This window comes from Pleurodeles waltl, chromosome 5, assembly GCF_031143425.1.
Source record: "Pleurodeles waltl isolate 20211129_DDA chromosome 5, aPleWal1.hap1.20221129, whole genome shotgun sequence".
Classification (NCBI taxonomy): Eukaryota; Metazoa; Chordata; class Amphibia; order Caudata; family Salamandridae; genus Pleurodeles; species Pleurodeles waltl.
Window position 1 is genome coordinate 1,511,613,584 of NC_090444.1, and position 12,814 is coordinate 1,511,626,397.

The following is a 12,814-nucleotide window of genomic DNA, read 5'->3' on the forward strand; positions in this document are numbered from 1 at the left end:
CAGAGGTTGAGCGGAGCAGGGGGAGTTTTTGTTGTCTTGTTTTTAACAATACAGGTGATATAGTTGTTTATTCTAAGGTAATATTCCAGGAACACTGAATAAGAAACAGCTCAATGTAGCTGATCGATAGAAAAATCTGACCCCTCAGAACCCTAAATATGAGGCGGGTCACTTCATTTTAAATAAACTGGAGCCAACTGATTGCATTATTTAGGTAACCAGAGTTGGCATAGTCCAGCTGAGAAATAACTGTAGCCATAATTATTGTATCTAAGCCTTTCATGAGGAGAATAGAGGACATTTTCCAGATTAATTTCAAGGTAAAAAATGCATTTAGATGCAACTGCACCAATCTGGGAAGTCATTGTTAAATCACTTTCTAACAATGTGCCCAAACTCTTAACCGGAGTCTTAGGCTGAAGAGGGTAACCCATCTCTACTGGCCAATAAAGTCCACTCTAGCAGTCGATCTTGTTGTTTAGAATCATGATCTCCATTTTGTCATTTTGTCAGCATTGAATTTGAGTTGGTTCTTTCCCACCCAGCACCAGATAAATCTCATTATGTTCTGAAATTCCAACTGTGAGGCCAGAGTATTATGTAAATGGATAAGAAGCTGGGAATCCTCTGCATAGTTGAGCACGCCATAGCTCCTAGCTGCACGCCCTTCAATTAGGGGGTCTAGAGTATACATTTAATAGATGGGGGCGAGGAAAGATCCTTGGGGGACTTCCCATATGATCTGGGTAGATGTAACAACGAATGGACCCAGCATCACTGCTTGAGAGCGATCCTGCAGGAAGGATTTCATCCAATTTAAGATCAAAGTTCAAGCACTGCTGCATCCAAACGGTCGTCAAGAATCTCATGATTGACCATATCCAAAGCCGCTGATAGATCTTACAGTACTAAGGCAGATGTTTGACCCGCATCAGGGGCGGTATGCTAGTAAGAATATCAAAGAGTTAATATTGAATGCAATCTTTAAACTAATTCAATTAATTTCAGAGATAGGTTCAAGAGGAATTGGGGAAATATGGAGATTGTGTTGTATTATTGCAGCCACACACCCCTACCTCTCTTTTTAGAAGGGCTCATTCTCGCCCTTCAGGTAACGTTTGTATATTCCAATTTATCTCTGGTATCACGGAAATACTTTGATAGTCATGAGGATAAAATAAACCATTTTCTTTAAGATCTTTCTCAAGAGCAGGGCATATACAAATACTCTCTGGTTTCCTCGCCAGCACTTCAGCCATATAATATGACAGAAAGCCGGCAGGGTCACTAGAACCTGGTCCTGTTTGGGACCTGTTTGAGCACCGACGGACGCAGACGGGCTTGCCATCGGCTCATAACATATTGGAAAGTGGTCATCTCGTCCCAGGTTACAAACTAAAATCATGTACACTAATTGAACTAAAGTGGGCCCCTCACACATCTGTGCCCCAGCGCCACTTCAACTATTGCATTAATGATGGAAGCCCATGGACTATTTCATTCAACTTGGAAATTATATCTGCATTCAACAGTTTGATAACAAACAAACCAAGTATGTAAAATAAACATTTCTTGTGCTCAGGTTTCAGAATAGTGATTTTCAGATAATTTGCTGCTGAAATTGCAAATCGAAAAATCGCAATATTCCAGGGGTTCAGGATATTGGATTGGGTCCAAGGCAAAGAGAAAGGGCTTTAAAGATTGAACTCTTAGAAGCAGGTAGCCAGTGCAGGGCACTGCCTTTGCGACCCCTGGCCTCAGAGGTGGCAAAATCAGTGGCAGGAACACAGGGACAGCTCGTCCTTATGGACGTTACTTTGGGTTCCACTTTCTTGTTTTTAATCAGTTGTTTTATTACATCAATAGTGAATAATAACATATTAAAAGTGGAGGACAGTTAACTGGAAAAGGACCCTTCTTGGTAGCTGAGGTAAGTAAAAAAATAAAAAAAACACATTTAAATGTATGTTGTGGGCATGCTTGTCGGTGAGAGTGTGCTTATGTAAAAGAGTGTGTGTGTATGTGTAAGCATGTGTGTGTAAGTGAAAGTTAAGATGAAATGTCACGTGATGTCATCTCCACTACCCCGGGCATTTTGGTGAATTGATGTCCATGGATATGAGAGCATGGATGTAGTCTCAAAGTAAGGCGAGCAGCTCCATTCTGAACTATCTTTCATGACTATGGACTCTAGATGCTCTTATCTTTTTAATCACTTAGGGTCTCATTTAGAGTTTGGTGGACAACATACTTTGCCATAAACATGGTAGATGTCTCATCTGCCGTATTGCAGGGCATTATTGCCTTTGTCCATGTGATATTAGGGACAGAACATCCGTCATGTTTTGATGGAGTATCCTGTCTGCCAAACTCTAAATAAGGCCTAAGAATCTAGCTGTCAGGCATAAATACCGATAAAATTGTTGACACTATCAATAAGTGAAGTGAATCGCAAAGTGGTATGACAAAAATGATGAACCTGAAATATTTGCAGACAAAAAAAGCTGGTTCGCAACTTTTAGCAATTCACAGTGGCTTACTCACATCTATAAACAGTGAATTGTTGTAGCAGCAATCCACACCACAGTCAGTCGGTAACTCAAGAGATGTGCAGTTTGGTAAGGTACTCTAAAGGTGTGAAGAATTCATCATGTCCAGCCATGACTGTGCAGCCACATTAGAAGAAACGGGAAAAAGTTATTGTTGAGTAGCTGGACCCATGTGGAGGAAGTGTCCACAAGAGTTATTTCGTATAACCTCACTGGCAGTGCCTGAGGTCATGAAGAGTCAAATGTGGGCCTCGATAAAGGGATGGGCGACTATCCGGGGCAATACACAGGAGTGGTGGAGAAATGGACAGTGGCGGAAAACCTTCCTGAACGACCGTGAGAACAGAAAGAAGCAGGAGAGGACCCAGCCACGAAACTTCATACGCCTTCTAAAAGGTCAATTAAGTGAATCATGACACCAGAGGCAGCCCAGGAGAAAAAATAAAATAAAACCAGAGTTAGACTCATCATTTACTTCATTGGTCACTTCCCTGTTTCCATCTCCCTGGTATTTACGGCAGCAGGCACACAGAGGGCAAACAGAGAAAGAGAGAACGGAGAGAGAGAGAAAGAAAGAAAGGAGAGAGAGCGAGAGAGAGAGGGAAAGAAAATAGACAGGAAGGGAGCTGGTCTGATCATTTTTGTTAGGGCAGCTTTTGGTTCCCTATCCGACTATGATTAATACCACTGGAGAGGAACCAGTAGCACCGAGCTCCATAGTAAGACCACTGCCCACCTTATCATCACAGCACACTGGCCTCAGGTTATGTGTCACAATCAAATGTTATGGCTATCGATGTTTTAAAATGCTATGCATCATTTGCTACCTCACGCAAATCTCTACACTGCGGGTGCTGGGACTGGTGGGTCTAGAGCAATTAGTAGAATGTGCCAGGTCGAGTCTGTAATGGTGAGTGGTGCGAGTCCGCTTGGCTAGCAGCAGTTGCCACTATACATACGCCATATGTGCAAAAATGTTAGTGTGTTTCAAGGCATGAGAGATTACCACTAACTTTAATTTTCAGTGTTCGCGACAAGGCACATCACGCTGAGGTTTCATAACTGTGCACATCCAACAAGCAGCTCTGGTCCCTTGCTGTTTTCTATTTCAACTACAAATGGATGAAATAGATAGTATAACATGTTCACCCTTATCTGCTTGGCTCCTCTTGTACAACACCACAAAGGCACGTACCAGGAATACCAGAGGCTTAGCCATTAAAACCATGGGAGACCAGGCTTTTGCTTTCCCACAATGCCGATTGGAGCACCCCCTATAATGGTTTACCTCACTGGATGCAGCTCCTTTAGGGAAAGTGTGACTCCTTCTCTGAAGGTGCTCTATTTCAAAAATGTGGGTGAGCCGTCACATAGCTTCAGGGACAGAAACTGCTTCTGAAAGATTTTAGTAAGCGTATTGTACTACCGTTGGGACAGGACAAGCTTGTTTGTGTACACAATAACCCCTGCTCCTCTCACACTGGTGCACATACATGAAAGAGTTATCTTTAAAAAAAAAAGAGCTTTCCGGTGCAATAGTTTTAACCAATGAGAGGCTGAGCAGGAGAGCGTTATAATAGGAGAGCAACAACTTATTCTAAGTAATACGGTCCCATAAAGAAAACTATTTACTCTTAATTTTAGGCCATGGCTCCTGCACATCTCTCCGTCAATAACATACTTGGAGATTGCCATAGGTATAGTATTGTCTCTGTTGGAGTGTGTGCAGACATCTGAAGTGAGGGATTACTCCTGCAAGAAATAGCAACGGGAAACACAGGGGGTCTTTCTCTCAGAAATTAAATCTTTTAAAACAATCTTTACATAGTTTAGGGCAGAATAAGCGATGAAAAGCTGGTATGCGGAATGCAGATCTGTGGATTTCGTATGTAGCTCGATGTAATGGCAATCAAGAACTCAGTTTTTAATGATATGTCAATTCGAAGGGGTTGTGCATTAGGCACAATGGAGTAAGGCAGAATCTGATCTTGCAGTAGGCCTTCTCACCTCATTAGAGGAAACAAATACAGCCAGTTGCCATTCATTGTATGCCATTTTGAGGGTGGAAAATTACTCCCCGCAGTCAACACTACAGGCTATGATGTCCAATTGGTATGCCTTACAAGCATTTACTTAATTGAATGAATCCGTCAATTGTCTTACGAGTGATAGTATATCATTTACTGATTAAGCCAAGTGGCTGATGCTCGTGAGCAAAGCCTAGTGTCAAACCTCAACCACTTTTTTTTGTTTATACTTAACTTTCTTTGAACCCAACCATTGTTCAACAAATTTGGTTTGCCTTTACACGAGACCAAAGTGAAAAAATAAAGGGAAAAGAAAAGCTTTCACCAGTAAGAGGAATAGCAGGTATTCTATCAAATAATTTATTGGTTGGGTGGCTGCACCTGTTTTATCTGAAGCACACTAATATAGATCTTTTTCTCCCAAAAATCACACAAATATTTCACAGACGATAGTCTTTGGGGAAATTTGACTTTCTGAAGGATTTCTCAAGTTGACTTCTTCTGGACTGGTCTCAATGACTTTAAAGCAGTCAATTGTAAGAGGCTCCCAACAACTAGAGAAGGTCTTCCCCAGTCAGTGTCCCTTAGCAGTGCAACACTTATTGAGGTACTCTAAATTGGTCAGCTGCCTCCTCTGAAATGAACCAGCCTCCTCTGAATTGGTAAGCAGCCTCCTCTGGTTCCAGACATCTATAACCTTCCTAAATATCATGCAATGCTGAGGTAACCCCATACCTGAGAGACATTTGTCCACAGGAAGATGTTTAAATCTCACTGTGTAACAGGTTGGAAAACTGGTTCTCCCATTTCTTTGGTTCAAATCCAGGAGGGAAAGAATTTGTGCAGAAGTAAGAGTACCTCTTCTAATATTACCCAGGTAGAAGGGTATCTTCTATTACAGTTGGCAGTGAAGTAATTCCTCTTCTGTTTCAGGCTAGTTCTTAAGTGCCTGCGGATCAAGCGTGGAATTTTAAAATTGGAATTAGCATGATATTTCTAGGGGGATCATAAGACAGTCACCTAAAGCTTCCCACTCTCACTTTTACTACAGTGTAGTGTAGTTCCTGTTGTTACAGGATGCTAGTGGTGAAAATAATTTTTCTGGAACCCATAGGTTAAAATCTAATCCTCAAGAGAACATTCAGGTGGCTAAGAAGTTCTCTCCTGTCATTCAAGTCAACACGCCCAGTAACCAGTCCAGCCAATTCCTGTATCAAATGCATTTCAGCACCCTTTGATGGCACTTTGTGGGCATCTTTCACAGAGTAGAAGGTCAGGAAGTTTTTAGTTGGACCCTTCTTGAAAAGAGGTAGGTGAAGGCAAAGCTATACATAAGCAAATGCCAGAGTAGCAAGCCCAGTTCTACCCACCACTGGCTGTCCCTTTGAAGCAAATTAACTGGTGGATAGTTTAGGCAAGGTCTTAAAGAAGAATTAAGTCCTCTAAGTAAAAATGTGAATGTTTCATAGTTGACTCAATTTAGCTCAGGCATACAACTTTTCATATAATGCAAGTACCAAAACTAAAGTATGTAAATTAAACTCACTGCAAGTTTGGTGTTTGTAAGAAAGGAACATACAGGAAGACAAATCATTACCATCACCATCATTGAAGCTGTTTACCCTCTCAATGATCATGAAACAGTATTAAAGGATATGCAGCATAAGTATAGTGACAGACATATCTCACCTCTGTATTTTATCAGGGCGGACAAAAGAGGTTAATGCAAAAATCATCCCATAGATTAAGATTTTGTTTTATTTTTTGGATCTGTTGGAGGATGAATCTTAGAGGATCTACATGCCTCACCTCAGGCCAGAGAGAAAACGCCATCAGCCTACACTCAGCAATATCAACCTGCCCCCCAAGTTCACCCTTGACTCAGGAACAAAGGAATACAAGTAAACTCCATGAGGAGTAAGAGGCAGAGGATTAACAATCTGAACCAAACAAGTCTAGCCAACCAGAATACCCCATGAAAAGAATGGGTGAAGAAATTCTCCACATGCTATACATATTATAAATCTATGCTTCAGAGAGGACAAGAACATACCTCTATGCACCTTCATGAGGCTCTCCATGTGCTCTGTGTGGGACGACAGTGTACATTCTCCCTACTGCAAATAAGAGAAATACCAACTTGTTTTATTTGAGGTAATTGTGCCCCTTAAAACTTAACTCCATTCCATCCAGAAGGCACTGAAGCCTTTAGGAAGCGACATTGGGATCATGGCCACCAGGAACACATGCATGATTGTGCAAACCAAGATGTCTGCTGCGCGAAGGGCAGTATCAACAGAGCCAGCCATACAACAAAGGCCATGCACACCTGAGTGAGCCTGCCACTAGTCGCAGGATTCTAGGATGCATTCCCTGTTGAGAGACGCCAGTCCAAATGCCAAACCATACCAGGCATAGTATGAAGGTGGGCAAGACTTTGGACAGGGTCTACTCCATTCCCCCTCTCAACTCTAACAACAGAGTCTTGGGGATGGGATCTAAAGCCACCACCTGTGACAAAACAGTTCCAAACAGGCAGACAGCAGCCGCAACAGGAACACCATAAGCACAATAGAATGTCTGCACAGCCAGACAACAAGGAATCAAGTTTGCATAATGGGTAGTGGTGGGCCTGTTGAAGGCAAAACATACACATGCCTCACAATGGGCTATCCAGAAGTTGAAGCCACCTCACAGATTAAGGAAGAAGATGGGGAAAAAAGGTAGGGAGATAATTGTGAATGTTACACTGATGTAAAATATTACACTGCTGTAGGCTCAATAATAAAAAGGCAGAGTTCCTGATGGTATGTTTAGTCTAGATGAAAATATTTTTTTCTGTGTGATGGGAACGTAGTAGATAAAGGCCCATTGATTAATTGTGGACAAGGCAGTGCATTTCCTTTTTACATACTTATAGTTAAGCACCACTCCATTTAAAGAGGCTATTTAAGCCCTGGCCACATACTGGTGGAGGCTGTGGCAGCCCTGGTACCAGTGACCTAATATTCTACATCACAAACATGGTTTCAATGTCCTTATGAGTATCTTGCAAAGGTACTGGGGATTTCTTTTTTTATATATAAACACATTTTGTATTGTTTTTAAAGGTACTGGGGAGCTTAATGAGTTCATCCCATATCTACAAGTTGTGCCTTGTATAGATTACAGGATATTTTCTCCATAATAGCTTGTTATAGCGTCTTATAAAGGTATCACTGAATGCATTTTTATTTATTTTATTGACTTGGAGAGCGCTGTCTTGTCACATGTCATTTTGCAGTGCTCGATCTTTCGAGACAGGAGAGCTTCTCCAATAGTGTCACCAACTACAGGATGATTAAGCACTAACAGTTAAGAGTATGTGCAGTTTCGGTTGATTTGCGCAGGCTCTTCAAAGGGGCCCTAATCTCTAAAGAGAGGCAGCAGTGGCCCTGGGTATCTAACAATTTGTGTAGGTCTCTTAGAAGAGATTTGGTTTTAGGTTTTTCTTGAAAGACAATAGATTGGACTTTTATCTAAGGTGTGGACTTAATGAGTTCCATTAGCACGCCTCTAGAGTTCGACTTGTGCATTGTCAATGAGATTTTTAAGAGAGTCCATTTTTTGACAATCAAGTTTGCTTTGCTTGATCTTAGGACCCGACTAGGTATGTAAGTCAAGGTAAGGTTTCGTAGAAATTTCATACTTGTTCCTTCCTGAGATTTGAATACCATGCATCAGAGTTTGAATGTGATTCTTTTTGCCACCACGAGCTAGGGGACAGCTTTTTACAGTGGTGTGAAATGCTCAGATTTTTTTTGACAAGACATATTTTGGCTGCTTGATTTCATATTCTCCAAAGTTTTTGAAAGTCCTACTTATGCGTACCCATCTAGACTATGTTGCAGTAGTAGAGCTGGGATAGGCCACAGCCCTGGTTAGTCCTAACTGAGGAAGAGGGGCGATCCTTCTGATCATCATGGGGCAGTGGTTGGTGCTTTTGACAACTGTGGTGGTGGATGCTTTTGACAACACCCTTATCAAACCAGGTCTCAACATTACTCACAACTTGAGATTGAATTTCAAAGGCACTTAGTTTTCTTGGCCATTCATTCAAATTGGCCTTTTGGACTATCAGGAGTTTGTTTTTTAAACTGTTTAGTTGAGGTAGCTGTCCTTCATCTGGTGAGAGATATGTTTCAAGGATGTTGGCAAGCTTGTAGTTTGGTTTGAAAGGTCTCCTGGCTTGAGAGGGATTTAATTGATCGTCAGTGGCTTGAGAGGAACAGATTACACAACTGAAGTGAAATCCAGTTTTCTAGTCAGTGAAGTAGGACTTTGTGGGCTACTGTGTTTTTATGCTGCTGATATTTTGAGTAGGATAAGAATTCCAGAATCTCCTGCATCGAGCGAGGACAAGTCTTTCTCGATTTCTGAAACTGTAGATTCTGTACCCTTCCTGGGTCTGAACACTGACTTTGTGCCATATAACATGTTGTTGGATTCATTTAAATCTGTAAGCTGCCTAGTGATCTTGATCCAGAGGAATTTGCTAATGATAGGGAGATTCAGGGTGGGCCTCTAGTCTGACAGTTCTGACGTGTTTTCTTTTTGTTACTCTATATGATTGTTTCAGATCAGTGGGTACAATTTCCGATTGGAGAGGGGGATTTATGATTTGCATTATGCGAGGCCAAGTGTGGTCAGATGTTATTTGATGCTTGCTCCTAAGCATGGTTCTACTAGGAGGTTTAAGGTTTTGAATTTCCTTGTTGTTCTGAGGGCTTGATCGAGGCTCATGAATGAGGTGGTTAAGAAGTGTGATCAGCATCCAAGAGTCTTGGTATGTGGGAAGGAACAAATCTGGATTCTCTTAGATGTTGGCTTAGATCTTTGTTTGTTAGTCCCCTTATATATAGGTTAGAAGTGAGTCAGATGTGCCTGTGAAAATGTTCATTGTTAGAATCACAGGATATCCCTGGAGAAAGTTCTGGTAAGAGCTTTATTCAAACACCCCAGCCAGTTCCTCAGCTCAGTCCAACTGACCACTCTGGAATGCTGTCATATAACATTACAAGGTTGCTGGGTTTTGCACAAAGAGCACTAGCCAGGTGACATAATTGACATCATTGTCACAGGACATCACAGTGCCCTCACTTTCAATCCTAAACTGGAAAAGATAACCTAATGCTGAATTGGGGAATGCTTTGTGATACAGTGCTCATTCAGAAGTAGAATGGGTATATTGGTAATGTGTGTTGCCAACTACAGCATGAAGCTTGGCTATTCTGCGCACAAGCAATAGATAACATGTTGCTGGTTTTGTGTGGACAGACAGGCCATTATGAAAGATAAAGTGCCATCACTTACTGCTCCTGTTTCACTAAGACAGTATCAACAAGGTGTACTCCAGGCCTTCACTGGACCCTGTTCTACCAGATGTGGACCCGCATCCAGTAAAATCATAGGTGGAAATGGCCAGGGTCGGTGGGAAGAAATATAGCTCAGATCCTTCCTGTCCCCTCTATTACTAAGAGAGAACAGACAATGCTCCTCTATGGCTCAGCCTCCCCACCCCATACACCAGCCGTATTGCAAAGGTTTACCACCTCCTCAAAGCAGGTGGTAAATACCGGTGTTAAACTCTGTAAAATTGGGGAAATCTGCATTTAAGGACCCAGTAATTCCAGGTCTGGCCGGTTGTTTCCCATTCCTGTGACTTCAATTTATAATTCCCTTTAATGTACCCGTGAACAAAAAAGCAACATATGAGCAGAGGCCGGCATTGGGGTCTGACAGACATGCAACCTACGCTTAAAAACTGGTTACAGATATAAGTTGAAAATTGGGCAGCAGCTTTAAAACCCACGTTTGTGCATTTAAAGAGTCTTTGAATGTACACTCCCAGAAATAGGACCACAACTGAATTGCAGTCTACGTGAATAAAAGAACAAATGTATATGAGTGGTGGTGGTGTCAATCCTGCAACTAGTGAATAAAGTAAAATGGCTGAAAAAGTACCAACATGCCAAAACGAATGAGCGGCCTACTTAGATGCTCTGCGTTACAATATGTTTAAGAACAACAACATTAGGAAACCACAGTTTAAAACTCAATCAGTCACATTTAATCTTTAATCATAATTATATTCCTGATCATATAGTCAATTCAGTCATCGTACCAAATTTTGGAACGCATTTGCCATTGTGGGTTTCAAACAAATGAAGTATGAATAGAGACTGACCTTCTTGGTTCGTTCTTTTTTCATTGAAGGTGCACCAGATTTACTCTTTTGATCACTAACTACATCACAAAAGCCATTTATGGTGTTCCAATCGGATTTTTCACTTGGAAGACCTAAATAAAATGTGTTAAGATCCAATTAGTATCTTATTTGGAGGCATTTTAGGGGGAACCAAAATGGAATCATATTTTTTATTAAGAATACACATATAAATGGGTTTTGGATCAATACAGTGCATGAACTGTTCAAACAAATACCTGGGTGTGTCATCTGGTTTTGAAACACCGATAACACATTAAGCATGATTTATGACAATTAACCAAATTGTATGCTACAATTTAAAATGGATTGGCAATATTTCGTAAGACTAAAGTAAAATTGACATACAACGCATATTTGAAATACCGTTTTGTAATCACCATCAAAGCCTCCATCATACAGGCCCCCTAAGTCACTCCAAACCCCAGTGAATATATACATTTGAAATCCAAGTGTGTACTTCACTTTTACACACTGAGTCACATTCAGCATTTCCAAAATCTATGAATGAAGTTTCGGTTTAGCTTTTTAACTACCACCAGTAGTCTCTACAGTTGACTAGTTGTTAACGTTTATAATTGCACTGAATAAAACAAACTTAATAGAAAGATGTACGCTGTAGATGATAGTCTCAATTTATCTGCAACCTTTTACCGTCAATCAGAGATTAAAACAGAAAAAACACTGAATTTCGCCATGAACTTTTAGCTCCACAATCCATAACTAGCACACCAAAGGCAAAGCTAATTAACTCACCCTTGGTAAAATACATACAATTACAAATTAGCTCAGAGTTATGATTACACATCTCATTACCACTATCAATAAGACGGCTATGAACACATTATTAGAACACTTGAGTATTGATTGCTCCATTGAAGACAATGGAGTGGAGTGAGCTCCTCTGTCCTTATTTGGTCTTTTATTATTTAATTTATAAAGGGACACGTTAGAGGTTCGATGGACCTTTTGACTACGCTTACAGTGATTCCACCATAAGTCTCAAATTCAATGCAACAACATCAAATATTCTTTGGAGGCAGTAATCTTTACACACCATGACCTATTTGGGCACGAATAACCACACCTTTATGTAAAAGTTAGAATGTTTATTTCCTTATATTAACAAAGCTAATGCCACGTAAATTAGGCGGTCATTATGACCCTGGCAGTGAGTGGTAATGTGACACCAGAACCGCCAACAGGCTGGTGGTACATACCTCCACATTATGAGAATGGCGGGTTGGCTGCAGCCGACCCGCCACTTCTCCACTCAGACCGCCATGGCAGTAGCAGCCGCCGGGCCAGAGATGTCAATCTCCAGCCCGGCGGCCGGCATAGTACCGGCGGCGACATTTTGAGCCTTCCTACCACCATGGTTTTTGTGGTGTCAGGAATGCCACGAAAACCATGGGGGAAGGCCCTACCGGTGACAGGGAAGTCTTTCCCTGTCACTGGTAGGGCGGCTCTCCCACCTCTCTCCACAGCCACCTGACACCCCCTACCTCCACTCCATCCAAACCCCCCTTTCTGATCTTCTCACCCCCTCTTCCGATCCTCTCACCCCCTCCACACATGCACACACCCACAGACACGCACCATGCATACACCCACTCACTCACACTGGCATACACGCATACATCCAGTCATGTTCACACACATTCTTACACACATGCAAACTGACATGCAGACACCCACGCAAACAACACTACACACACAGACACATTCACGCACACACTCTCACATTCATGCACACAACCACACACACATGCACACAACCACACACACACAACACCCCCACCCCTGTCGGAAGCCCAATTTACCTTCTTCTAGGTGGTGTTCCGGCAGGGAAAGGGAAGGGGAGCTGCTACCACCAGGCCGTATCACAGGTCACGATACGTCGGGCAGCGTTCAACTGGTGTGGCGCTGCTGGGGATAGCAGCGCCAGCTTACCACAATCCGCCAGTGTGATC

The 12,814-nt window shown here is 41.9% G+C and overlaps 1 protein-coding gene across 2 annotated transcripts in view; it reads right to left on the reverse strand.

Annotated features, from left to right (window-relative positions):
• The window catches only part of MCPH1 (microcephalin 1), a 1,086,437-nt gene that overhangs the window by 862,397 nt on the left and 211,226 nt on the right, over window positions 1–12,814 (reverse strand). For both annotated transcript variants that reach the window (XM_069235811.1, XM_069235810.1), the window contains exon 9: window positions 10,803–10,915. In XM_069235811.1, the coding sequence (XP_069091912.1) occupies window positions 10,803–10,915 (113 nt within the window). The remainder of the gene's footprint in view (window positions 1–10,802; window positions 10,916–12,814) is intronic.